This window comes from Nanorana parkeri, unplaced genomic scaffold (genome assembly GCF_000935625.1).
Source record: "Nanorana parkeri isolate BGI_ZX_2015 unplaced genomic scaffold, ASM93562v1 scaffold19, whole genome shotgun sequence".
Classification (NCBI taxonomy): domain Eukaryota; kingdom Metazoa; phylum Chordata; class Amphibia; order Anura; family Dicroglossidae; genus Nanorana; species Nanorana parkeri.
Window position 1 is genome coordinate 960,827 of NW_017306287.1, and position 27,211 is coordinate 988,037.

Sequence of the window (27,211 nt, forward strand, 5' to 3'; positions counted from 1 at the left end):
TAAGCATGAAAGAGGGCTCCAATTGGCTGCGCCTTCATGGGTTTTTGGTCGATCCCCTTAGCACAGCAACCACTGGAGAGGTTCTTTTTGCTATGCGTGAAAGCTCTATTTGTACTGTGGCCACCATTAAACAAGAACTCCAGGTAAAAGAAGCAGTTGGATTTGGTTTGGGAACTGAGCTTGTTATAGCGTGGAGCTGAGTGGTAAATCTTTGCACCTCTTAAGCAGCGGTCTGGTCAACCAGCCAGTAAAGTTAACCAGATTTGGCCTACAGTGCTTAAGAGATAACAGTGGTGCAGGTATTTTATGCTGCCTTCATGTACCTGTACTGGATTGTTAAATGACAAGAGGGTCGGGCTTTTTTTAAAAGATGACAAAACCTGGGTATAGTCTTGGTCTGGGATCCATTCTGGGTACAGTCTGGAGTGTCGGATACAAAGGGTGCAACAGGGAAACCAGTTACTTTGAATACTAAAATAGGTACTTAAAGGCACTGCAAGGTATCTGCACGTTGTCACTGTTACCTTTTTAGGCCAGAATGAATGATGTACAGCAGCGGGTGTCACTGACCAACTTTCACAGTATGTATCCATCAAGTCAGATAATCTAATATCACACTAGTAATTTAATTTTGTAGAATAGTCAATCCTACTCTGTACAGAAGAGTAATATTTCAATCCTTGTGTTCCCCTAAGGCCCCCTTCACACCAGCTGATCAGGAGGGGATCCGTGCATAGATGCATAGATCCCCTCCTGATCGCAGTGGTACTGTTAAGATGTCACCGCTGTGACATCCGTGTATGTTCAGTTTTTGAAACCATGTTGGTTTATGGGGAATAGGATGTAAACGGGCATGTCCGTTTATATCGGATTCCATCCTGTCCGGCATGATCAGGTTCATAAAAATGGACCACTGTTCCATTTGTCCTGCCAGACCTGGCCGGAGTTGGGGGGGGGGGGGGGGTGTGTAACTGGGTGTAAACAAGACGCCCATCCATTTACACTTAGACTAGCATTGGGTATCCGATTGGGTCCACCTGAGAAAACTGACAGGTGGACCCAATCGGATCGCCCGTGTGAAAGGGGCCTTGGGCTACATTCACATGGATCAGCTGAGGATTTCCTGCAGCAGGGATCCCAGATGTGTCTGTATAGATGATTAATCCCTGGATGCAGGCTCTGTCCTAGGGACATCGTCTATCCTGAGCTGCAGGTAATCATTTAAGAATGATTACATGCAGACTGCCACTGACCGATGTGGCCGCCCGCTGTCGGCCTGTCATTAACTTGATAGGGCACAGTAGCCTCATCTGTGCAGACACACCCTGGATTCCTACTGCAAGAATCCCCCCTAGCTGTAATCTAAAGCTCCATGTGAATAGGGACTAACAGTTTGGAATGAGGGCTAGCTCCACACAGACTCTGGGAAACATTATCTAAAAGACACAGACCGTAATAACAAGGACAAGGGACAGTTGGAACCACTGCCGGCTTTGTCCCTGTTCACAATTCTCCTTTTTCTAAGTCAAGTGAGAGTTATTTTTCCCAAGGGTTACAGCAATAAATCCTACAGAGGCTCTAACCCTTTTTTTTTCCAATGCAAGTTGAACGTTTTGGTGGTAGATGGCCTGTAACATAAGGCCAACATAATAACAGCAATCATCTACTGTACACAGGTAACCATTACAATACCCTTATTTATTTCCTGTATTTTTATACATTCACATGGGTTCCTCTGCCCCAAAGGAGTTCATAATCTTTATTACCAAAGCACAAATAGAGATGACATTTCTAATTCTTTTAGGGTTTTATTTTAATATAAAGTAATATAGTATATAGCAAGATGCTAATTCCTGATTGCCGCTCAAATTTCTAAAAGTTTATTAAAACCTCTAACCCCGGTGTTCATTATAACTCCATATACATTTTAGGATTAAAGAATGGCTATCATGAGCCAAATATAAAGGCACCATTACGGAGTTCTGCTCTCCTCTTGAAAAGGCTACAGGTTTTCTAAAATGTTCTCATGCTGATCCTGCTGCTTCCATATTTTAGGTTGGTGATCCGAAACAAGTATGCCGATTAGGACACCTTTTTGTTATCTTCATACTTGTAATGACTTAGAGCAGCGTTTCTCAACCTTTTTCTTTTTAAAGTATGCAAAATCTTAAGGCACCCCAGTCTAAAATGTAATAAAGATAAATGTGAAAAACATGGTGTGGCCCCACCAAAATCTATATCCTATCCTCAGATCTGGTATAGATTTTAAGGGGGACCCTATTGAAAAAAAAAAATCACTAAGGTCCCCCCTTTAAACCACGAGCCCCCATTTACATCAGGTGGCCCTTCACAATAGAACCTCCTTTTCACATTAGAGTTCTCCCTTCATATCAGAAGCCCCTTTCCGGTCAGAATCCTACTATCGCATCAGGAACTGCAGCTGTGGCAACATGGCTAAAGGTGCCCATACACTTTACAACCCTACAACAAGGGTTGTAAAGTAATTTAAAAAACGTACGATCTGCCCATCTTGGACAGGCAGATCCTACCTGAGGGGCGGGCTTCCGATGACTGCAATGCTGAACGGACAGCGGGCGCACACCGGCCCGTTCGGCAGTGATCTCTTGATCATGTTAAAAACCAGCCGAAAATCGTACGATTCCCGGCTGGTTTTCCAACATGCTCGATATACAAAAGTCGTGCGACCGTACATTAGAAACGGTTGCACGCCTTCCATACACTGCACGATTCTCGTACGAGAATCGTGCAGTGTATGGGCACCTTTACAATGGAGCAGGCCTGGATGCAGGCGAACTACTGGCCTATTCTGAATGGATCCCACCCTCCCTAGATTATTGTAATTTATATCCATGGTGCTGGTGAAAACTGAGAGTCCCCTGAGGAAGCCGGGAGACACCCCAGGGTGCCACGGCACCCTGATTTAGAAAGGCTGGCTTAGTATTGAACGCCAGGGGGTTAGCATTTTCAGAACAAGGTCACCAGTGGGTTGCTGCAAGTATTCCATGCAGGAGATCCTGTTCTCTTCAGCACTCAGTACTTCCTTCTCCAGGATCTATGGCAATGATCACGCTGTGTCAGCAGGTTCCCCATAAGACATTCTCTAGCACACTTGTTAAAGCTGAATGAGGAAGGACTTGCTATAGACCCTTTATTGTGAAGAGATCTCTGCACCGGACAAATAAGATTTACTTCTCAGCTACTTTGTATTTCCCTTCTTCTAGGTGTGGGGCTGGAGATTGCTGGCCATGCTCTGGTGTCCTTATCTGATGAATGTTCTCTCTGGTGTTTGAGAACTCAGAGGTCTCATTTTGCCTTACTGTTGGCATTTGTTGCATACACCTTGAAGTAACCTTTTTATGGGCGGAATATTTAAGAGAATGTAGCAAATTATTTAAAGGACTACTCCAGGAATTCCTAATCAAGGGTAGGAGTTGCAGTTATCTTTGTGCCCCCAATGCAGAGATTTTCACCTTTTTGTCTTCAGATACACATGTGTGGGCTTGGGTTTTGAATATAGACTGCTTATAGGCTGATAAATGCAAGGTGACACATAGGAGCACTCAAGGACAGGGCCAGGAAACGTCAACAATCTCTAGATCTGAGGCTTTGAGGGAAGTGTAATCATTTCATCACGCTGATCCACGCATAGAAAGTCCTCAGGCTGCCTTTTATGTACCAGTCCATCCTCTGTTCTAGTACTGAGCCCCTCCAGCCATTCTGCCCGGGGTGAGATCACTGCTTTCTACTAAATAGGTAAGTGACTTCAAGCCCTAGAATGATTCAATTCATGAATTACCTCCAAAGTCTTCCAAATGATCCAGTTCATTAATCACCGTCTTCCCAGCTTGGCTTTACACTGCAACTGCTGGAAGACTGCCCTTGGTGCGTTTCTATGTTGACAACCCTTCTCTAGTCAAACGTTGCTGGTTGTCAGCTTGACTCGCTGGCTTCTGAGACAGCCCATGCCTATAGGAGATGACTTTGATGGAACATGTGAGGATAGAAATATGGCAGTGGCCTTTTGGATTAAATGGTGTAGGGGCTGTGTCTGTCTTCTTGATCCTCGTCTCTGTATCTAATACATTATGTGGCCCTATAGCAGAACTAGGCAAAAAAAAAAAAAATCTTAACCCTTGCAGTGGAGCTATGCCAGCATTGCAAGGGTTAAGTGCTCATTTTGCTTAGGGAGCTAAAATACCATATACTCACCAAAACCGCAGTCCCAACGGGCTCCTATTCCTGTCCTTTCAGCTTCTCTCCCCCTTCCACTTCAGCGGTCTAAGGCCCTGGTGAGTTATCGCATTCAGTACAGTGTATAGGACGGGAGACCTATACTGGGGGACGTACTGTCGCTGCAGGGACCGGTCTAGGAGCCAGCCGGGCATGCAGTTCTGGTGAGTATATCTGTTATTTTAGCTCCTTTAGATAAAAGGAACATTTAAGCTTTGTAGTGTGGGGTAGCTCCACTGCAAGGGTTAAAGGAGAACTATGAGGTGAGTGCTTTTCACTCACCTCATAGTTCTAGCCGACCTGTGACAATGAGACAGTCACAGGTCGGCTCAGTAGATCGGGAGGTGAGCGAACACATAACCGCGTTCGCTCACCTCTCGATCCTGTCACGGCTCTCTGCCGTGACAGGGGGAGGGGCTGGATTCCCCTCTCCCCGCTCCGATCTGCCAGCGCTGACTGGCGGAACGGACGGGGGAGGGGGCGGGTACAGCTGGCTCTGCCTCTAGATAGGCAGAGCCAGCTGTCACTCACGCAGCTGGGCGGATCTCGGCGTCCATGTCGGGATCCGCTGCGGTGTCTCAGTATACCGCGAGCTGTAGCTCGCGGTATACTGAGCTTAGGGTAACGGGAGGACGCTAGTTTGTGTCCTCCCGTTACCCTAAGGAGAACTATGGGGAAAAACACTGACCCCATAGTTCTCTAAGATTTTATTTGCCTGGTGTTCTTCTTTAACTCCACGGAAGACAAAAACATTGAGCTCTCTTTGCTTTGATTATCTCCGCCTCAATGTGATTCAGTCTGAACACTGCTGGGTTCATCTTCTCTGCCGTCTCCATGTCTTCCCAGACATGCGTTACAAAACCTGTGCCCTCTGATGGCTGTATTCCTGCTCTGTTGTCCTTCATAAGAAAGCGAGCAGAACCGGGATCAACTCCCAGCCTTCCCGCAGTCTTAAGTTGCATGTTCTTCAGCTTTCCGGCAAACACAAAAAATAAAAGGGTTTGGCTGACGTTGGTCTTAAACAAACACCTGGCAGCCCATTGTCACCCTGAATGAAATATGAAGCTGAAACCAAATAAAACATCAGAAGATAAATGTAAAACACCTCACACGCCTGGTCCAGGCATTCTTAGAGGAGGTCACTGGGTCTTCTTGCAGGATCTTGGGAATGCTCAGCGATGGAGCTTCTTCAGCTTTGTCAGTATCCTGCAGTGAGGACCGGTGACCACAATGGCGCCTACATCAAGTAGCTGGAGTGTAAAGCTGGCCATACACTTATAGATGATCTGCAGGCTTTCTATGGTCAGATGGAAAAAGTGCAACAGATTCCTCCGTCTACGCTAAACTATGTGGATGGAGGAATCTGCCAATGGGCCAAGCTTCAGTATCTTGCTAGTCGGCCCAGCTGGCTCGTAAAATACCTGAACCAGCTACCTCCTCATGTATCACTTCCCCCTCCCTTTTAGAGTGTAAGCCCTCAGGGGCAGGGCCCTCCTTACCATCTTGTCTTGTATTGTGATTGTAATGTCTTCCTTATATTGTAAAGCGCTGCGCAAACTGTTGGCGCTATATAAATCCTGTATAATATACCAACAATCTGATTGGATGGTATTGTTCAGGTGTTTTGAGAGCCAGCGGGGCCGACTAGCAAGATACTGAAGCGTGGCCCAGCGGGAGATTCCTCCATCTACACTGACATGTGAATCTGTTGCACTTTATCCACCTGACCATAGAACATCTGCAGATCATCTATAGGGGGATGGCCAGCTTAAGGCAAATTTTTTTTTTTTTACATTTCCCTTCCAATTTTTTTGTGTTGTTGCTTTGTTTGAGAGGTGTGTAACTGCAACATAGGCAGACATTTCATTTTCAGAAAAGGTCTGCTTGGGGGTATTTCAAGTGAAGCTAAAGGAGGTGTCATTAGACACTTGTCTGCAGAGGTGTAGGCTTCTGGGCTATGATCCTAATCATGGCTTCACCACCTAGAGAATCATTGGCCTGAAACCACGATGCAGGGTAAAGTTCAGACGCCATACGCATGTCCTAGATCAGTGCCTAGAAGGGATTTGAGGCAGGTTTAGGGGTTCACCCCACAATCATGCACCTTTTAAAACAAGACTGTAATAGCCCCCACTTGTCTCTGTGCATCCCTTTTTATTTTAACCCGCATCTTACCTTCATGGCGTGTGGTCAGTCTTGTACTTTCTGTGACATGATGTTGCTTGTATTAACTTCCGAGGGCTAAGCCTTGTCCATGCTCATCATAGTGTTCAGCAGTATATTGCATTGCATGGACTAACACAGCACCGGGCTTTATGTATATGCAACCCTCATAACATGATCTGCAGTCAGGAATTCTCCACATGACACTGGGGACTCTTGTCTAGTACACGTAGTAAAATAAATCACCAGCACACCAAAGTAAAATCTTCCATGAGTGGTCATTTTATTGATGTACACATCTCATCAGGAAGCAAAGTTTCAGGGGCCACTCAGGGTCATGCCTGGTGAAGGGAGCCCGAGTGGCCCCGAAACGTTGTGATCAGATGTGTGTACATCAATAAAATGACCACTCGTAGAAGATTTTACTTCGGTGTGCTGGTGATATATTTTACTGCTTGGATTTGAAGTGGTGCCATCCACTACCCCTGCAGCACCCACTTCAAAAGGGACATACCAGTAAGGGGTGCGGTGGGGACCTCTTTTAATCTGTCTAGTACACAACATGGCCGATATTGTGTCACCCGATCGAGGAAATGTGAAAAGCGGGGGCCACCGGCTCCGTAACAGTTGTTTAATAAAATGACTTTTACAAAGTGACAGCCTGATGTTTTCTTTCCGCCAACGCTTAGTGTTTCATCAGATTGTAGTCTCTCTTTTACAAGCACTATATAAATGCTTTCACAAATACGCTTTTTAAAAGCATGTTCACCCAAAACTCATTTCAGTTCTAGATATCTGCGGTTTGTATCACCCAACAGCGATATCTATACATTTCTGAGATGTCGGTGCTCAAAACTTTGCCCCCCCTAGGTTTTAGCTTTACAGAACTGCCATGGTCATAAGGGCTGAAGGTGTAAACACAGGGGTTGGCAAACTCCGTCCCTCCAGTTGTGGGGCAACTACAAGTCCCATGAGGCATTGCAAGCCTGATACATGATGGCATTTGTAGTTTAATCACAGCTGGAGGGTCGGAGTTTGCCCAACACTGGTGTAGCAGAACATGACTGTCTCTCCATTGGGGTGTTCCAAAGTTTAAAGGCCCCCGTCATTTAAAAAAAAAAAAAATGAGGTATAAATATCACTGTCCCTGTACCGCTAGGCGCCACTTGAAGAGGAATAGTAACCTAAAAAGCAGACATTTGCCAGAGTATCTATCTCCTGAAACAACTCTGTCAGCACCCAGTGGTTCCTCTTGCTGAAGTCCACACTGGTTCTGTGTCATGTACCTACACGGAGGTCAGCAAATGGAACAACCAAGACCTGCAGAGGACACTGATTGAAACTACCAAAGTTTTTCAGGGGATGATTCCTCCTCAGCGGAGCAGTGTTTGACAGCTGGAGAGGTAAGTATTTAGTATGGAGATGCATTGCCCCTCATACTCGATAGAGTCAATGTCAGATTCCTTTGAAGCAGCATGTGGCTTCAGTGAACTGTCTGGAAGCATGTGCTAGAGCAGTGGTTCTCTCTTTTTTTCAGTCACTGCACCCTTAAACAGTATGCAGAATCTTGAGGCAACCCACTCTAAAATATAAGTGGGGGACACGACACAAAAAACACATGAAAAAGTGGGGTTCTATACTTTGCATTGAAGTACACTCTTCAAATCAAGAGCCTCCTTTTTCACAATTCTCCCTTTCACATGCAAAGCCCCCTTGATATCATAGCCCCCCTTTTCATATCAGAATTCAAAGTATTTGAGGCACCCCCTAAGGAAGCCAGAAAGCACCCCACCCCAGTGTGCCACCGCACCCTGGTTGAGAAAGGCAGCTCTAGAGGACAGGTCCCGCTTAGGAAAGGAGAAATGGCAAATAAATAATTTCCTAAAAGAAAGCCCCCCCTCCCCCCGGTATCCACAATGAGATCCTGACAACACAGGAAAACATATCTGGAAGTGTGGAAAGCAATTGCTGTGGTTTTTCTGTTGGTGAAGTAAAAGTGATGTGAATATATGCGATCCGGCTCAAGTGTAAGCATCCCCCATAGTCGAAATGATCTCCATAGTATTCTTGGCTTGGCAGTGCGCACAGTAGATGCGCGAATTGAAGCCCCACACCTTTTGGATGATTTGAATTGGAATTTACAGGTAAATAACATGCAAGATTATATGAGCATTTAGCATTTCGTAACCAATGATTGGTGAAATGAACGGTCAGGTGACAGGGTCTTGTTAAAGGAAAAAACTATAATGGCTTTCATTATTATTTTTATCAAATCTTTTTATTTTTACAAATAAACATAAAACGAGGTGTAACAGTACCACCTGCTGCTGAACTTTGGTACTGCAGTCAATGCATTGTCATGTTACATACACATTGGCTTATGGAACGCATGTTTCTTCTTGAAGGTTGCTCGGAGAGCCTCAAACATAAATACATGATAGCAGGAAAATACTAGACATGTGCACTGCCAAAAAATTTGTTTCGTTTTAAATTCGGATTTGTGTTATTTCGTTTTTCAGGATTCGGGTGTGAAAGTCAATTCGGAATTCGGATTCGGACGAAATTCGGTAGCGTTAGTACGAACGTTCGTTTCGTTTTCTGTTCTTATTAGTTTCTTATTTGTTTCGTTCGTTTGCAGCAAAAGTGACATTTGAGGGGGGAAAAAATATTTTTCTCCTCTAATGTCACTTTGCTCCAACGAACGAAACGAATAAACAAATAAGAACAGAAAACGAAACGAACGTTCGTGCGAACGCTACCGAATTTAGGAAATGGAAATTCGGATTCGTTTGCATTCGCTATGTCTGTAATTCGGAATTCGGATACATCCGAATGTCCGAATTTACGAAAATTCGTCCGAATTTCGATTCGGAACGAAACGAATCGCACATGTCTAGAAAATACTACAGAGCATAAAATTGTGGTGACAGCTTTGGGGCTGCTGATGTCACACTCAAGACAGTGGTGTCCGGCACCGGTCTGGCCTGTTTAATATCATATCAATAGATATAGGGAGAAAACAAAACAAGGCCATTTGACACCTAATCTCATCACCATTGATCATATTAAAGCTGTACGATGCAGGCTCTGTCTCCCCTGCCGCCATCTCCGCAACCACTGCTTCCAAGATATCCTCTTCAGGGCGGCCAATGATGACCATGCGCACAGGAATCACATTATCCCAGCATCTTACTGTTTATACAGGAAGTTAAAGCGGAACTTTACCCCCTTTGACTAAAATCACATCAGCATACAGCTCTTCATGCCGATATGACATTATCTCACATTCATTAGTTAAAAAAACATTTTCCTTTTACTTACATTTAGTGTTTTTCCACTTCCTGGTCCTCTTGGGCATTAGTGATGCAGCCTGTGCCCAAGCGTGGTATCCTGGGAAGGTTACGTCAGGGAAATTGCTGGGAAATCTCATCTGCAATCTCCTGAGGTCTCAGGGAAAGGCATTTTCCTCCCCTGAGATAATGTGCATGATCACATGTCCTAGTCACATGTGCCAGAGTTCCAGGAAGTAAAGGAAGATATGTTAATCTGCCCTTAGTAAACATGGCCACTGCCAGAAGACTGGGGAGGAAAAGAAAAGTAAGGAATGCAGAGAATACAAAGCCGGCAATTATCTAGAAGTATCTGTTTGTAGATTGTCATCACTAAACATTTCTAAAGGTGTGTTTGTTGTCATTTCAAAGATAAGGGTAAAGTTCCTCTTTAACAATTTCTAGGGGAAAGAGGAAGACGTGTTTTTTGCACGTCCCTTCTGCCAAAAATCCCAACCTCCTAGCAAGTATTTATTTGTTCGCTTTCACAGCATTGGGACAGGGTCTCTTAAATGTTTGCCAATGTTGAATTCCACGGGCCGCAGTCTTATGTTTTGTCACCTTAACGGGAAGATTGCCTGTCAGCACAGGAAGTGATGAGAAATGTCCCCAATTGGTAGATACAGAGATAGCACTGGCACACACTTGGAAACTCAAGTATCAATAATCCATTGATATGTTTTATCTTGTGAAAAAAATGTCACGTGTATATAGCTGTAAGTTCACCAATGTACTTTGTCACTGTGAGTCGCTCTGATGAAGGATCCCTGTGAGGACCCGAAACGTTAGCACCGTATGACAGCATGTGACATTTCACAAAATAAAACATATCAATGGATCATTGATACTTGAATTTCCAAGTGTGTGCCGGTGATATCTCTGTATCTACTGTTAGTAATTGCACGGCGCCATCCGTGCGGTCACCTCGAGCACCACAGATACCTATATGCTGTAAGACCATAGGAGTGCGCCTGGTACTTGGAACCTACTGTGATTTCTCCATTTTGGACACAAGCGCCATCTTTATTACAGGGAGGAAGAGATTACTTCTGACAATGTTTTTATTGCTGTCTACGCTTTCCTGAATGCACCATGGTGATATATGTACATTAAAAGTATCATTGCAACTTTTTTGGGCATGATTTGGTACGATCATTTGAATGAGCTGCTTCAAAGCAACACATGTTGACATGTTCATGCAGTGCAATGGTGTGAACATGGCCTTAGTATCTGTATTTGGGTCTCTTGTAAGTCCTTGTACAGCAGCACTCAGGGTGGGAGAGGAAGTGTTAGTGCGCTGAGCCCACCTGATCTCTGCTCCTCCAGTAGTTGGCACTCACCTCTGTCCCCTCCGCTTTGGCTTGTGGACTGTCACTTGGCGTCCCGACATCTAATGCATCATCTAATGCATATGGGCCCTGCATTAGTCATTATGACGTCAGTGGTCCTGACTGACCAGAGTGCAGTGGGGGGAAAAGGCTGCAGGTGCCGGTCTTGGAACCTGCACAGGTGGGGATCAGGAAAGTAAAAGTCCTTTGAAAATGATTAGTTAACCCTTGCAGTGCAGGGGCAGCCCCACGGCAAGAAGAGTTTTTTTAGAGATTGATGTATACACTGAGAGCTCTCATCAGAGTATAAAGATGGGTGCCATGCAAATTAAAAGGAATTATGAATCTTGGGAATGTTATTATGCTCCATACAATGTCCCGATTTTGTGTGAAGGACGGGTATGTCCCAAAATACACTAGGAACTAAAACCGTCAGTGTGGCATTCATCTGAATGCTAGTTCATAACTGGCATCCTGCATGAGACGTGTGACAGGTGCACTTTAAAACCCACAATCCATGTCCAGTCACTCCCAGCACAGTCTCATCTCTTCTTTTTACCACTGGTACAAGGCTGGAAAACTTCCCTCAGGTTACCCACAATGCCTCTGGAGTAAGTCCTAGCAGACGTTGATGAAGAGCTGAGCCTCCGGGCTTTGTACCACTCGTTGCTGGTCTGGTTGGTGGTGCAGAGGTAACACACAAAGCAGGAGTAACCACCTAGTAGGAGAACGAGGATGAGCAGGAATCCCAGAGAGAAGACAATCCGCGGAAAGGTCAGGAAGAGGTGCTGGGGACATACAAAAGGTAACAGCAATGTGTGGAGGGTTAGAGTACGAGACCTCACTCTGCCCAAAGACAAATTCCAATCTAGCATTAGAAAAATATCTATATTCTGTGTGACTTCATTGTGGTCATGTGACACACAGGGCCCGCTTCCTCCTGTCTTCTGGTGGTGGGTGTCCCTGAATGCAGCTGAATGGTGCTCATGTAATTCTGTGGCACTATTCTCTGCAGAATTCTTCTATAAGCCCAAGTAATGTGATGTGGTACCCCACAGGGGGCGTGTCCTTGGCACCTTGGGATCACAGGAAGTGAATTGATTTGGGTGTCATTCCACGAATAGGCTTGGCACTGGACCACAAATCAGGGAGTCTGCAGGAGACAGCACTGGGGGGGAAGGTGAGTATTGTATCAAAAGCTACCTTTTGTATATTTTAAAAAGTGCCTTGCATTTGTTGTTTTAGAAAAATAAAGTTGAATTTGGGCTTTAAAGAGAACCTGTGAGAACATACTGTAGGAAAGTCACTGGTCTTCAATCAGTAGTTGGCAATAAATGCAGCTTTATTGCATGCAACATAAAAGTCTCCTTTAAACAAACAATTTCCAGCAGAACTCAAAAGCAACACAAATAAAAAGGCCTACTCCACCTTAGGAGGCTAACTAAACAGTAGTGTCCCTCACTATGTCCTACTGGAGCAGCTAGTCCAGCTTCCAGTATAAAATAACAAAACCACAGTCCAATACATACAGTTGTTCTGGCAGACCTTATTCCCCAGATATGCAGACACTCTCCTGTTTGTGTCCATCCAGTGCAGCCTGGATCTTGCTCTGAGCTCTCACTCCCTCCCAGTCACTATCAGGTGCAGGCTAATTAATAGAGAGAGAGGAGGTTTACCTGTTGGCCAGGCTTAACCCTTTCCTAGCCAGGGAAAGCTGCCCTTTTCAACCTCTCACTGACATACACAGAATCGTGTACCCTGTCACAATACATATCTGCGCTGCTGTTGCTCACGGGTTAATAAAGACACAGGGCCTTTGGCTATCATCCTAATACTACATAATGAATAATTCCTATGGATCAAGTATATACAAGACAGAATTTCACTGGCTGCATGCTTGTTCCCGGTTAATGACTCACAAAAGGTAGTGTGGTCAAGATTGAGATGACACATACTGTATCACATCTTGTTCATATTCAATATAATATTAACCAATTACACTGCAAAGCAATCTTTGCAAACCATCTATGGTGAGACCGTCACTGTGACAATAAATGAGGGAATCTCTCTAATGATGCCCTTGAGCAGAAAAGATCCGACAGTTCTAATCCTTCTCAAGCTTTTCCCCAAAAACATTTGGCTGGACATACACATGAATGGCTTTGCAGTCTTCAGATTTGAATCCGATCATAACTCATGAAACTTACCTGAATGATGAAAGCGATGCCAACCAACTCTTCATGGCCTTCCAGGTCCTTATAGGATGCATGCATCATATGTGACAACAGCACCACCTGCAGGAGGAATACTGCAATGACTCCCACCATTGACAGCACTGTGAAGGACAGACTCACGAGGTAGAGAAAGAAGTATCTTATGTTCCGGGCTCCGATACAGTTGTTTACCCATACGCAGTGATGATCAAATCGCTGCACGCAGATGCCGCATATCCCTATAGGAAGATTACCATACGTGAAGTTCAAGGCTTCTTTCACAACAAAGCAGGGTACACAGCAATGCAATGAGCTAGAACAGGGGTGGACAACCTCGGCACTTCACTGTTTTGGATCTACAAGTCCTATGAGGCATTGAGAGACTCTGACAGTCATAGGCATGATAGGATTTGTTCAAGCTCGCCTACCTCTGAGCTAAAATCACCATCAAACCAAAAGCTTCTTTTTGGTCAGAGTATGAAATGGCTACACCCCTCAGGTTGGTCTGTTTTTTTCTTTTGCAGTGTCCCTTTGGGGAAATTTTCCTCCACTTCCTGTACCAGAGACTCAACAGGATGTGAGAGGAACTCTTTCCAAAATGAGGGGAAAAATGGTTGTCACCGGACAGCTGTTCCCATTGGAAGATTCCCTCTCTAATCTTGTTTCAGTGACAACTATTTTGAATTTTGCATAATTTCCTGTCCTGTGAAAATGACCACCAGGACAGGGAGAGAGGATGAATCTAACTATCGGGGTTACAGACCGCAATAAAAACCCAAAAAGGAGTTTTAACACTTCCCCGTTCCATACAACACAAAAAAGGGCTTTGGATACAGTTTAAAAAAAAAAATCCATATTTGATTGATGCCCCTTTATGTAGTCAAGTGGAGGGATGCAGACTCTCAGACACCAATATCTGTGTGATTGGTCATATTACTTAATCAAATGGACTCCAACTAGGGGTTCTACGAGAGAATCTCTGTACTTGATTTTCGGGTTGCAATACCAGATTTTCACCAGCAGGGGGCACTGCAAGTAGAATTTTGAGAATACCCAGGAGCAGCATAAGAAAGGTGCTACACTGTGCTGCAACATGGAGGGATCCCAAACCTAACTGGCATCACCAGCTTTTCTGGAATTCCCCTTTTAAAGAAAGACCTTTCTTGAGAGATACATATAAGCTGCCATTGCTGTTTTCCAATTCAGCAAATGCTATTTGCCTGGCTGTCATGCCAATGGTCTTGCTTTAACATTTTGAATCCTCAACCCAGAACAAGCATGCTGATAAGAACTTCTGACTTTGACTTTCTATATCTGCATACTTGCTCCAGGTCAGTGACTCAGTAAGAACTGAGGCCAGAGGGTCAATATAACAGCCAAGAAACATTTTCAGAAGGTGGTCAGATAATCAGCCTCCATACTTCTGTTTGGAAAGGTTAGAGTAGTGTATGCTTGCGGGTATAATAAATATATGGAGCAAAAATTTCACCAGTCAGCATGACCGGACTATAGCCTTGCAATTTATATTAAAAAAGTTTGGGGACAGATAGAGCTTTCTTTTGGAGGTATATAATCACCACGGGGGTATTTTTTTTACTATATAATTTAAAAAGTACCATAAATGTAAAAAAAAACAAAAAAGTTTCCCTACATTATGTTATAAAACATTTATTCTTACCCATATTTTTAGTAAAACATAAAAGTCAGGGTCACGTCGGGTAAATAGACACCAAACATGTCAAGCCTTAAATTGCGTGCGCCCGCAAAAAAAAACAAAACAAAAAAAATCGCAAAAAACGACCATAGGTGACGATTAAAACGCTTTTACTGTTCATCAGTTTAGTGTTATCAGTGATTAAAGGAGAACTATGGGGTTAGGGATTTTCCCCATAGTTCTCCTTAGGGTAACGGATTTGCTTTGCTTTTAAAAAGCCCATAAAAGGTACTGCACATCAAATTTGGAATTATTTGCAAATATATATGTCAAGCTCTAGTTTCCCGGGGTTTCCAGTCCTGGAGTGTGTACCTTTAAAAGAAGTCAGCAGGAACTCCCATACTCCCTTCTTCTGGGGATAGTTTTGATGTCTATTGGTACTTGTTCTGAGCAGAGATCAGCGTTTCTGGCCTCTGGCTGATATGAGTTACTGACCGCTATCACCTTGTCTGCAAATGTTTTTTCTTCCAATTCTTTGTTCTCTACATAAAAGGTTCTCACCACAGTGCTTTGATCTTGCTGGCTTCATCAGGAGACACGTCTGACATTTTCTTCCTTGATGGAACATGACGCCGTCATACTGGTACATCCGAGTGCAACATTGCTCGTTATCTGTGGTCACTGTCCCTAAAACACAGAAAAAGGATTCATTCGATCTTACATCACCTCACTGCAGAACAAGGCTTTGCCTGCAGTCCCATAGCCTGTTAATACCTCTTACTGCAATGCAGCAACTCCCAGTGACCAATCACATTTCACTTCAGTGTAGTCTGACCAGTACAAGATGGATGTAGAATGACTGGTAGAAGTACTTCTCTTAGCTCCTTATGCGTTCTTACTATATAAACCGATAGGGAACCTCTCCAGCTTTGGAACTCGGGCAAAAGTGTTCTTAACCCTTGCAGTGGGCCTACCCCCACACTGCAAGCGTTAAGGGCTTGTTTTTGTCTAGGGTGTTAAATAAGAAAGTTATACTCACCCGATGCTCAGAGCTGGCTCGCTTTTAGACTGGTCCTTGGAGCCTCACTCCCCCTCCGCTGCATTGGTCTAAGGATCCTTGAGTCATCATGTTCTATACACATTGTATAGGATGTGAGGACGCTGGGGGACATACCATTGATGCAGTGGAGAAGGAAACACACTTCAGGTGCTAGAGTAGTAGCAGGAGGCTCCGTGGTGCGGGCGAGTATAACTTTTATTTAGCACCTAGACAAAAACGAGCACTTAACCCTTACAGTGCAGAGGTAGCCCCACTGTAAGGGTTAACAACACTTTTGCCTGGAGTTCTGCTTTAAAAGGCTTTTGGAACAACTACACGCAGTTTAATTCACTTATGTATTTGTTATATTAAAAAAAAAAAAACATATGTGGTTTACATACAGCTTGTATAGACAAACTTCATACATGTCTTTATATTTGCTTACTGTAATCTCTTGCACAATAAAACGCAGACAGAGATAGGAAGAGCCAGTGCTGTCAGCTAAGACTATATTGCATTGTACAGTCATCAGTTTAACATGGTAAACAAGCTTACAGGAGGAAAAGCACAGAAAAGAACTCAAAGGCCTGTGAGTTCTTCACCTGATCTGAAGGCAAGAACAAAGAGGTGACACCGCTGCAATTCCTAGATGGAAGAAAGAAGGAGGTGTCCCCCACCTGGCTATGCAAGGCTGGCTGAACAGAACTACACTTTTGGCAGGTGAAACAGTTCACATATATAGATTTCAATAATACATTCAACTATGTGTGGTCACTTCTCCTCAGCATGCAACTCCTGGGCAGGCCTGAACCAAAAATAAAAGCAGCATGTTCATAATGCAACAGGAACTTTTTGTATTTGTTCTATGAGAGCTGTTGTGTCCATCAGTAGGATGCATTGGAAGAGGTGGGTGCAAACACCAATGTATTCCGGGTATTGGGTCCTGGCTTGATTATTGGCTTCTCCCCATCAGAGATAAAACTGATAATGGGTTATATTGTAGGTGAAATTCAGACACCTACATTACACATTTACACAGAAATCAATAAAACCCATTTCACCACGAAATATGCGTTTGGTTTCAGCAGCTCTTCACTTTAAGATAATATCCGGTTTCATTTAAGTCGGAATTCTTTAATTGTGTTTCGTATATGTTACATAATTAATAGCCACTATAGACCAGAACGGGTAATTAATATAATTGCAGATTCACTAAAACGCTCGTCTCTAATCTGTCCACCTCTCTGCAGCATGAATCCAATGGTGTGAAAGCCAAAGCCGAGCTAATAGATCTGAATTATTGTGCTGTCAGTGCTGTGGCTGTATAGCCAAGGAAGAGGGACTGTTTCCTGTGTCACCTACCTGCTTGTTGAACAAGGTTGTAGCAGCCGTTTAGGAAACCTGCACTGAGAATATACATATACTATCATTGCTGAGTTCTCCTTTTGAAAATCTTCCTTTCCAGGCCGTTATGTTGACCTGGAACAAGTATGAAGATCGGAGTTCTGACTTCTATCAGAATTCATTAACTTCAAACTTATTCAAGATCAGACAACCAAGACATACTACACTATATGGCCAAACGGATGTGAACACCCTTCCAAAAGGATTTAGCTCAGATCTTTCCAGTGAAAGGTACTGGTAATATTACAGCATACAAACACATTTTGGAGAACTGTGCACTTCCAACATTGTGGCAACAATTTGGGGAAGGTCATTTTCTGTTCCACCATGACTGTACCCCTGTGTACAAAGCCATCTCCATATAAATATGGTTTGATGATTTTGGTGTGGGGGAACTTGAGTGGCCTGTATAGAGCCCTAACCTCAATGAATTTCAACAGATTGTAAGCCAGGACTTCTTAATCAACATCAGTAGCTGACCTCACAAATGCTTTTATGGCTGAATGAGCACGCATTCCACAGACAAGACTCCAAAAATCTTGTGGAAAGCATTCCCAGAAAAGTGTCATGACTGCATCGTGGGACAAATCCATACTAAAGCTTGTGGTTTTAGAATGGGATGTCCAACAATCTCATATTGCTGTGATAGCCAGATGTCCACAAACCTTTGGCAGTGTAGATGGCAGCCACTTTATATATAATATGCCCCTTGCTTTACAAACTGTAGCAGAATGGAAGTGTGCTTTCTTACCTGGGTCAGATGTGCAGCATTTGTAAAATAAATAAAGATTCACAGTGATTAAAGCATAGGGCAGGTAGACAAACATCCAGTGCAGTTCCATCTCTAGGCTGTAGTCCACCACCTCCCAGGTGTATTCTGCAAACACTGCTGCATCCAGAACCAAGTGCAGGACCACAAAAGCTGCACTCCTACAAAGCAAAGTAACAGAAGTCTCATCAAAAGCAACCCTACATGGAGATATTAAAAGGCAACCAGTGAGCATAGAAATATGGGAGCTGCCATTGCTAACCGGGGCTGTCATTATAATCCTGGCATATCTAGCTATTGAGTCCCTGACCTAGAACAAGCATGCAGGACATGAGTTTAGAAATGTTTAGACTTCACTACTTGTATAGTTGTTAAAGGCCATCGCTAGCCAAACCTATTGATTCCAGTTTGCATAGTGGGCGTGAGGAGTGTTAGAACCTGTCAGACAACTCAGCCCTCCTTACCATCTTGTCTTGAATTGTATTGTAATTGTGATGTCTTCCTTATATTGTAAAGCGCTGCGCAAACTGTTGGCGCTATATACATACTATGTAGTAATAATAATACTGAGCGAGCTTTAAATTAAAAACTTATAAAGAACTAAAATCGAGGATTAACCAACTCTCCAGACTGTTCTCCTACCATAAACCTAAACCATGATGAAGAGGGGTTTGCGTATGACCCCCGAAACACATAGACTGTCACCTTTTCACAGACTACTTTATTGTAATAGAAGAAAATGATCATATCTGTACCAATTCCTACGGCTTGGTGCTCTCATCCTTTCTCTCCAGACAAGGTTTTTTTTTTTATCTATGTCTGTGTCACAACTGGAGAGATTTCCCCTCACTTCCTGTCTGGGTGACAGGTTATCTCTGGAACAGGAAGTGAGGGACAATATTCCCAGTAAGGAAACAGCCGACTCTAAAAACCTAACAGAAGTTCTAACCAAATCTGAAGAAATAGTCTTGCTTGGAGTTTCACTTTAACATGCACAACTTCACCTGCACATCTCCACGGCTTGTGATGCAAGTATGAAAAATAGGAGAGAAAAGTGGCAATGCCTGTAAGTGTGCAATCTCATATAACATACCTTGTATAGAAGCAGCCGGTGAAATGACTATGCAGCCAAGTTGGTAATACATAGGAGAGCGCCTGCAAATATAAAGGGGTTCAGCTTCACATATGGAGGTAAATGAATGTTTCCAGCTTGGTGTTACCCATCACAAATTGAAGGATCTGGATGTTCAGAACTGAAGGATCAGACACTGGTGGACTTCATGATAACCTGGCATTCAGATCATCTCTTCATGCATGCCAGGTTACCATGAAATCATATGACACCATACACTGCTGTAGTAAGCTGATTATTAAAATGTTACTTTGGCCATATAGTATGCAAATTTCAGGCTGGTTCCTGAGGAACTGACCGAAATTCGCACAGTGGGTCCCACTGCCGACACCCTTTCGCCCAGCATCCCTTGATCAGCTGATTGAAGGAGTCGGTAAGAAAATCTTCGAACGAACAGAGCCGGCAGTAGCCAATGCGCTCTTGGCTCTGTTCGGGTATCCTGATAGCGAATGTCCGAATACAAAAGAAACAGCAGGGGTTTCCCCGATCAATGCTCGTAAGCGATGATGGAGGAATCTGTTCTATTATTTTTTTGTTCAACCTGCAGGTTGAACAATAAAAATAAACCAGTGTAAGGCCAGCTTAAGGTGTAAGGATTATTCATCCAATGCAGTATATAGAAATCAAGGAACAAACAAGACTGGATGCTGCCAGCGGCACGGAGCGATGTTCTGTCATATGTCGATAGATTAAGTTCCTTGTATACAATATTGTTCTCCGACACTGTCCTTAGGTTGCTATGGAAATAAAAAATCTCACCTCTTCAGCTCTGTAGAACACGCCGTCCAGCCGGCCCCTCGATCCTCCAGACAAGCAGCAGTAAATAGAGACACAGAGAACAAGGACGGACACATAGATGAGGAAAAGCCACAGGAAGTCCATTCTGAGACTGGGAGAAAACACAGACATAAGATTAGGTGTATGCCTCCGTACCATGCTAGATAATTCATAGCTCTGCTTATATTTTAGAAACTGAAGGAGTAAACGTTTCTGTAAAGGTCACAAAAATGAACAGCATGCGTTTCGACATTCTCAAATCTGCTGGAATGGCTGAAGCATGGGTATACAGTACAGGGACAGTCTGCCATATGGGCAGGCAACCTCAGCTGTAGTGAAACTACAAATTCCATTATACTTCTGCCTCGGGGAGTCATGCCTGAGGCTGTCAGAGTATTGCAATGCCTCATGGAACTTTTAGTTCCACCACAGCTGGGGTGCTGAGGTTGCCTACCCTTGGACTACCAGCTAAACCTCACTACTCTGGACCGGCTTCGTGAAAGTGACCACAGCAAACCATGCCTGTGCAATGTATATCCACACGGCCACTCACTTACATAGATTCCAGCTGTCCTGGGACAGTCCTGAACCTAGATCCTCTGTCCCAAGATCACAGCATCACCCTTATTTGAGTTAATGAGCCTGCACAGTAACTCAAAAAAGGGTATTAAATGAGGGGATCATGGCTAAGGATAGGCTTGGGCGTGTTCGCAGCTCCACGCGCCGAGCCCACCAGGAAGCTGACAGCACGCAGCGCCAATCACAGGTACTGAGACATTTTCCCGGTCCGCAGCTGCAGAGATCGGGAAATGTCTCAGTGCCTGTGATTGGCGCTGTCAGCTTCCTGGCGGGCTCGGCATGTGGAGCTGCGACCACGCCCGAGCCAATCCTTAATCATGGGCACAAGTGGGCGGTTTGCACATAATTATGGGCAGGACCAAAAAGTTGGAGTGATCTATATAGCACCACCCAGAAGTTTTGCATGTGACGTGTGGGCATTGTCTGGCTGGGCACTGGGACAAATATGTTGACAAGTATGCATGTACAGTCTACACTGGGAGAGAGTGACAAACCAGGAGCACAATCGGGAGACAGGGACAGAGTGTTGTCACCCCATAACAGGAAGTACCTGAAGGGCAAGATCACCAGTTTTCATTTTAATAAAAGCTGCAGGTTTGAAACGACTGAAAATAACGTTGACAATAAAAAAATAACACCTTTAAGCTGAGAATTTTGCAATCTGGTTTACACACTAAGACAAATATTCTTTCTTGCATACAGTAATTGCGACTGTGTCTCTTTAACACTAAAACTTACACAACGCCCGACAAATACAAACAGTTCTTTAAAAAAAAAAAAACAGAAGACATGAGTCACTTACACGAACTTATGTCAAACCACCTGTGTGTTTATTATACAGCGCCGGGTGCCGCCATCTTTCTACACCCGGAAGAGGAGAACTACTTCGGTATAGGTAATACACCCAGGAAGTGGAGAGGGGGGTCACGTGAAGTCCTGAAAAGGAGAGCGACGATCCAGGCTTTAGAAACGATCGCCGAAAGTGAGAATGATCAATGCTGCAGCCAGTAGCTATAGATGGGAGGACTATGGAGAAGGATGAGGCTACATGGGCTGCTCTCAGCAGGGTGTTATTTTACTGAGCCACATGTACAGTACTTTAATCCTTCCCCTTTCTTTTGCTGTTGATAAACCCACTGGTCTCCAACTATCCCTGATATGTCTTTGGAGATGTACCTGGTCCTTTTGTGCCATATTAATGGAAACCTGTGCTGAGGGCAATATGGAGACTGTCGTTGCTCTCCTCTCCTAAAAATGCAAATTTTCTGACTGACAGCCAGCCCTTTGGCTTTATTAGGTCGCTGACTCAGACCAAGGCCCTAGGGCAGGGGTGGCCAAACTTCCAGCTGTGGTGGAACTACAAATCCCATGAGGCATTGCAGGATTCTCACAGCCACAGGCATGACTCTCAGAGACAGATGCATCATGGGATTTGTAGTTTGACCTCACTGGTTGCTAGGTCCTGGGCAGGACAAAGGCCAAAGTGTTTGCGGTTGCTAAGAGCTGGGCAGGGAGATGTGTAAGGGTTACGGTTGCCACCTGTCCAGGATTCACCCGGACAGTCCGGGTTTTGAATGCTGTGTCCGGGTTTTGAATGCTGTGTCCGGGTTTCATGGCAGCAGAAACCCGGATACAAGATGTCAGGCAGACAGGGACAACCAAAATTAAGATAGAAGCCACTGGCCCCCCACTGAAAATAGTCTCAACTGTGATATTTACATCTGTAACACCTGTCTCTTAGAAATCCTGAATGTCACTGGATGCCATGAGCTGGGCCATAGGTGCAAATATATGTAGAAACACCCATGACTGTGTATGTCTTGTAGTTCCACAACAGCTGCTGTGCCGAGGTTGTCTACCCCTGATGTATGGTGGCCATTAGGCAGAGTATTTACTTTAAAAAGTTTGCCTCTAAGTGCAACTGAAGACAAAACCTTTTTTTTCTGTATTTTGGATAGAGTGCAGAGGGATTAGACCCCCTGTCCAGTTTTGGTTGCTGTCTGTGTCCTCGTTAGGGAGATTCACCCTCTCTAAGTGTCCTGGTGACCATTATCACTAAAAGAAAATCCCACATTTTGGGTTGCCATCAGAAGAGAAACAGATGGGACATCTTCCAGTGGTGGCCACCAGGGATATCCCTCTCTCTGGAGGGATGGGATTGGTGACCACCAGGGATTTCCCTCTCTCTGGAGGGATGGGAGTGGTGACCACCAGGGGTTTTCCTTTCTTTGGAGGGATGGGAGTGGTGACCACCAGGGATTTCCCTCTCTATGGAGGGATGGGAGTGGTGACCACCAGGGATTCCCCTCTCTATGGAGGGATGGGAGTGGTGACCACCAGGGATTTCACTCTCTATGGAGGGATGGGAGTGGTGACCACCAGGGATTTCCCTTTCTTTAGAGGGATGGAAGTGGTGACCACCAGGGACTTCCCTCTCTTTGGAGGGATGGGAGTGGTGACCACCAGACAGAAAGTGAAGGGAAAGCTCCCTAATGGCACACAGAGGGTAAAACAAAAAAGCTGGCAGGGGTTATAACCTCCCTTACTCTATCCAAAACTGAAAAAGTTGTGTCTTCAGTTCTACTTTAGTTATAAAGGAAAGTCCAGGCTAGGGCCATTCTGCTACTGATAGCTCTTTCATATGAGGCGTAGTGGATTAGTTTTAGTGTCTTCCTGGTCAGCGCTATTAAATTCCCGTCTTAATGAGCAGTGACACTTGGTGTTGTATGTGAGTGTCAGGACATCTGAGTCTGTTATCTAAGAGTGACATCTCCATCCTCTCATGTTACCTGAGCTGCAGACGGCCACAAGAATACACGTGATAACGGAGCGGAGGGAGCAATTCAATGTGTCTTTAGGAAAGGCTCCGACCGCAACAAAACGTTTCAACAACTATTGTCCCGCCGAGATGCATATGAGGATCTCTTGGAGCCAGCGACAAAACATGGCTACTTTATACATGGTCAATTAACCCCGATTTCCACCCCGCTCTCTGCAAAATGAGTCTAATTACTTTGCAGCCTGAAGAGGGACTCAGGGCAAAGTCATATGAGGACACGACATACCAGACAGACCCCCAGATATTAATGTCAAAAACTAAAAATAAATCTGTATTTCTATTTTGGATTTCCATAAGTTCTATCCCGCTCCTAATAACCAGATCCATCTAGAAGATTGTAAACTTACTGATTGAAGATGCCCACAGTATGGACTTCCTCAATGCACTGACACCATTTCACTGACTTCCTGGTGTCTCTCACAGAGCCTGCCTTCTGCACTACAACTCAACATCTGAACAATGTAACATTATCATTGCTTGCTGGAAGCAATGCATGATGGGATATATATTCTTCCCTCCATTGATTGAAGCTGAAAGCGACAAGGATTTTGTCACTTCCAGTTTCCGAGCTGTCATTCATTCCCCAGCCGCTGTGGCCAGGGATGAAACTGATCAACCACAATCTGCGCTTGGTCGGCTTCATTCGAGTAAAAATAATTTTTTTTTTAGAAATGGCCTAAGAGAGGCAACATATATAAAACAATTAAAAAAGGCCGCACACATGCAACTCTGAATATTACTCCACTAAACAGTCAAACAAAGAAACATTGGAGCCACAGTCCCAATAATGTCCAAGACAGTGGACTATAATAGTAGATAGTGGACTATAATAGTAGATAGGGGATATATAGTGTGCTATAATAGTAGATAGTGGACTATAATAGTAGATAGGGGATAGATAGTGGACTATAATATTAGAAAGGGGATAGATGGTGGACTATAAAAGAAGATAGGGGATAGATAGTGGACTATAATAGTAGATAGAGGATAGATAGTGGACAATAATAGTAGATAGGGGATAGATAGTGGGCTATAATATTAGAAAGGGGATAGATGGTGGACTATAAAAGTAAATAGGGGATAGATGGTGGACTATAAAAGTAAATAGGGGATAGATGGTGGACTATAAAAGTAAATAGGGGATAGATGGTGGACTATAAAAGTAAATAGGGGATAGATGGTGGACTATAAAAGTAAATAGGGGATAGATGGTGTACTATAAAAGAAGATAGGGGATAGATAGTGGACTATAATAGTAGATAGAGGATAGATAGTGGACAATAATAGTAGATAGGGGATAGATAGTGGGCTATAATAGTAGATAGGGGATATATAGTGGACTATAATAGTAGATAGGGGATATATAGTGGGCTATAATAGTAGATAGGGGATAAATGGTGGACTATAAAAGTAGATAGGGGATAGATGGTGGACTATAATAGTAGATAGGAGATAGATGGTGGACTATAATAGTAGATAGTGGATAGATTGTGGGCTATAATAGTAGACAGTGGACTATAATAGTAGATAGGGGATAGATGGTGGACTATAATAGTAGATAGGGGATAGATGGTGGACTATAAACGTAGACAGGGGATATATAGTGGACTATAATAGTAGATAGGGGATAGATAGTGGGCTATAATAGTAGATAGGGGATATATAGTGGACTATAATAGTAGATAGGGGATAGATAGTGGGCTATAATAGTAGATAGGGGATATATAGTGGACTATAATAGTAGATAGGGGATAGCTAGTGGAGTATAATAGTAGATAGGGAGCTGATGATGGTAGGATTATAGTAAGTACCTATTTCCTATGGTCCTCAGCTCTATCTAGTGGCCATAATGTGGTATTTTCTTGATCCACTCTATTCTTTATGAATAAATAACATTCAACCTGGACGGAAAATAGCCTGACAACACTAGATTTTACCCCATCTGCACAGAACAAATGTACATGCAAATTCACAGGACGAATAGCTCTGGGAATTGTTTATAAATACATTCCAAAGCGATAGAAAATCCAAAAACCAGTTGTCACCAGAGGGTAAATCTCCATTTCCATGAGTGTAATCTATGAGGGAAATTGCCTTCACGTTGTAGGGATTTCCTGCCACTTCTGGTTATGTCTCTGGGACAGGAAGTGGAGAGAAGTCTCTACCACAGGGCAAAATCAGAAATACATAAATAAATAATAGGGAGTTAACACTTATCTCTTCTATCCAAGATGAAAAAATACACTTTTGGCTATACATGCACTTTAATGCATTTAGCTTCACAGCCCTGGAGCCAGCATGAGGGCAACTCTCCCAGGATTCATTATAATTGGTGGCTAGAGGCACTTGCAGGGCTGTAACTGCAGATCACAGGGCCCCATAGCAAAAGAAAATATGGGGGCCCCCCTTATGATCTCTCGTCTCTCTCTGAGCTGTGGGTAATGATGCCAAGATACCAAAGACTCCTCCTTGCCTCTAAAGTCATCTCTACACTGTAGACTTTACAGGGGAATAGAGTTGTCGTCAACTGCAACCACTCCAACCCTTAGGCTGCGTTCACACCTGAGCGGTTTTTTTATGCTCGTTTTTCTCATGATTTTTCGCTCAGTGAAACGTGCGTTTCACTGGCGGTATGATTTCTTCCCCCTTTATTTTCTCTATTTAAAAAGAAAAAAAAAATGTTTTTTTGTTTCACTTTTAAACTTCCCGCCGGCTCTGCCCCCCTGTGGCGCGACCGCTCGCAAGGGATGGAACCCGGAAGTCGGCAGCTGCCGAAGACAGCGGGGATCGCGGACAAGGTAAGAACTGTACGCTGTATTCCCGAGTGTGGCTCGGGGTTACCGCTTTGTGAACCCTGATCCACACTCGGGAATACCAATGGAAACGCGCGGCAAAACGCCCCAAAGAAGCTCCTGTACTTCTTTGGAGCGTAGGAAGTTTTGCAGCGCGTTCCTACGCACTGTAAAATGCCCAGGTGGGAACCATTGGTTTTCACATGTTGAGTGTTTTACAGCGTGTAGGAACGCGCTGTAAAACGCCCAGGTGGGAACCATGCCCATAGGCAATCATTGGTTTTCACATGTTGAGCGTTTTACAGCGTGTAGGAACGCGCTGTAAAACACCCAGGTGTGAACCAGGCCTAAATGATACAGTATTGTATTATCTTCACATGTTTAATTTTCCTCAACAACCTAATGGGGTCTGCTTCCACCACCAGATCCCATGGCACTCGCCTAGTCTGCTATGGCTATAGATACAGCAATGGGCTCTTGAGCTCTGCAGATCATCATTGCTTTGTTGAGGGCTTATAAGAAAAATGATACCTAAAATCTGCCTCCAATGTCCAGTGCTCATGAAGAGTTGACCTGTATGGCGGATGAAGTTCCTGTAATCTTCCACTGTTTAGTGGTCTTTAACTGTATCTCCTGGCAAGGCTCGCCATGCTGTCAGCAACATATCACTCAAGGTTCCGTCCTAATAAATGGCTGATTAGGTTTCAAAGCAACCAGAGCACTTGTTATAGAAACTCCCTACCCTCTGCTGCTGCTGTGTAACTGATCTACAAACACTGAGCGGATGCGGCAGTGCCCTGTCTATCCCTCCTCTGCTTTCCCAGCTCCTGGAGCTCTGTAGGTGAGTAATGCGGGTCGGCAAGGGGGAGAGATCACTCTGTGTGCAGTTTTACTTATTGTGGATTATGCATTTCATTGCAATGCATCTACGTAAGAATGCAC

The 27,211-nt window shown here is 44.1% G+C and overlaps 1 protein-coding gene across 2 annotated transcripts; it reads right to left on the reverse strand.

Annotated features, from left to right (window-relative positions):
- Nucleotides 1–11,592: 11,592 nt before the first annotated feature.
- On the reverse strand, nucleotides 11,593–21,451 carry ZDHHC4 (zinc finger DHHC-type containing 4). Of its 2 annotated transcripts, none has more exons than XM_018561724.1 (7): nucleotides 21,441–21,451; nucleotides 20,042–20,171; nucleotides 19,244–19,305; nucleotides 18,133–18,311; nucleotides 15,500–15,625; nucleotides 13,279–13,523; nucleotides 11,593–11,859 (listed from the first exon to the last, which is right to left on the reverse strand). In XM_018561724.1, the coding sequence occupies exons 2-7, from the start codon at nucleotides 20,162–20,164 to the stop codon at nucleotides 11,614–11,616; spliced, it is 981 nt and encodes a 326-aa protein (XP_018417226.1). In that variant the 5' UTR covers nucleotides 20,165–20,171; nucleotides 21,441–21,451; the 3' UTR covers nucleotides 11,593–11,613. The 2 variants fall into 2 exon arrangements, with proteins under 2 accessions (XP_018417226.1, XP_018417217.1); XM_018561715.1 differs by having other exon boundaries at nucleotides 13,279–13,520; nucleotides 15,497–15,625.
- Nucleotides 21,452–27,211: the final 5,760 nt, after the last annotated feature.

Bases quoted from the DNA above. Each gene is read 5' to 3' on its own strand.
- ZDHHC4 (XM_018561724.1), bottom strand. From the start codon at position 20,164: ATGGACTTCCTGTGGCTTTTCCTCATCTATGTGTCCGTCCTTGTTCTC. The intron at 13,524-15,499 runs GTGAGAACCTTT...ATCTTCCTATAG, and splicing joins AGCAAGATCAAAGCACTGTG to GGATATGCGGCATCTGCGTG. The intron at 11,860-13,278 runs GTAAGTTTCATG...GTATGTCCCCAG, and splicing joins GCATCGCTTTCATCATTCAG to CACCTCTTCCTGACCTTTCC.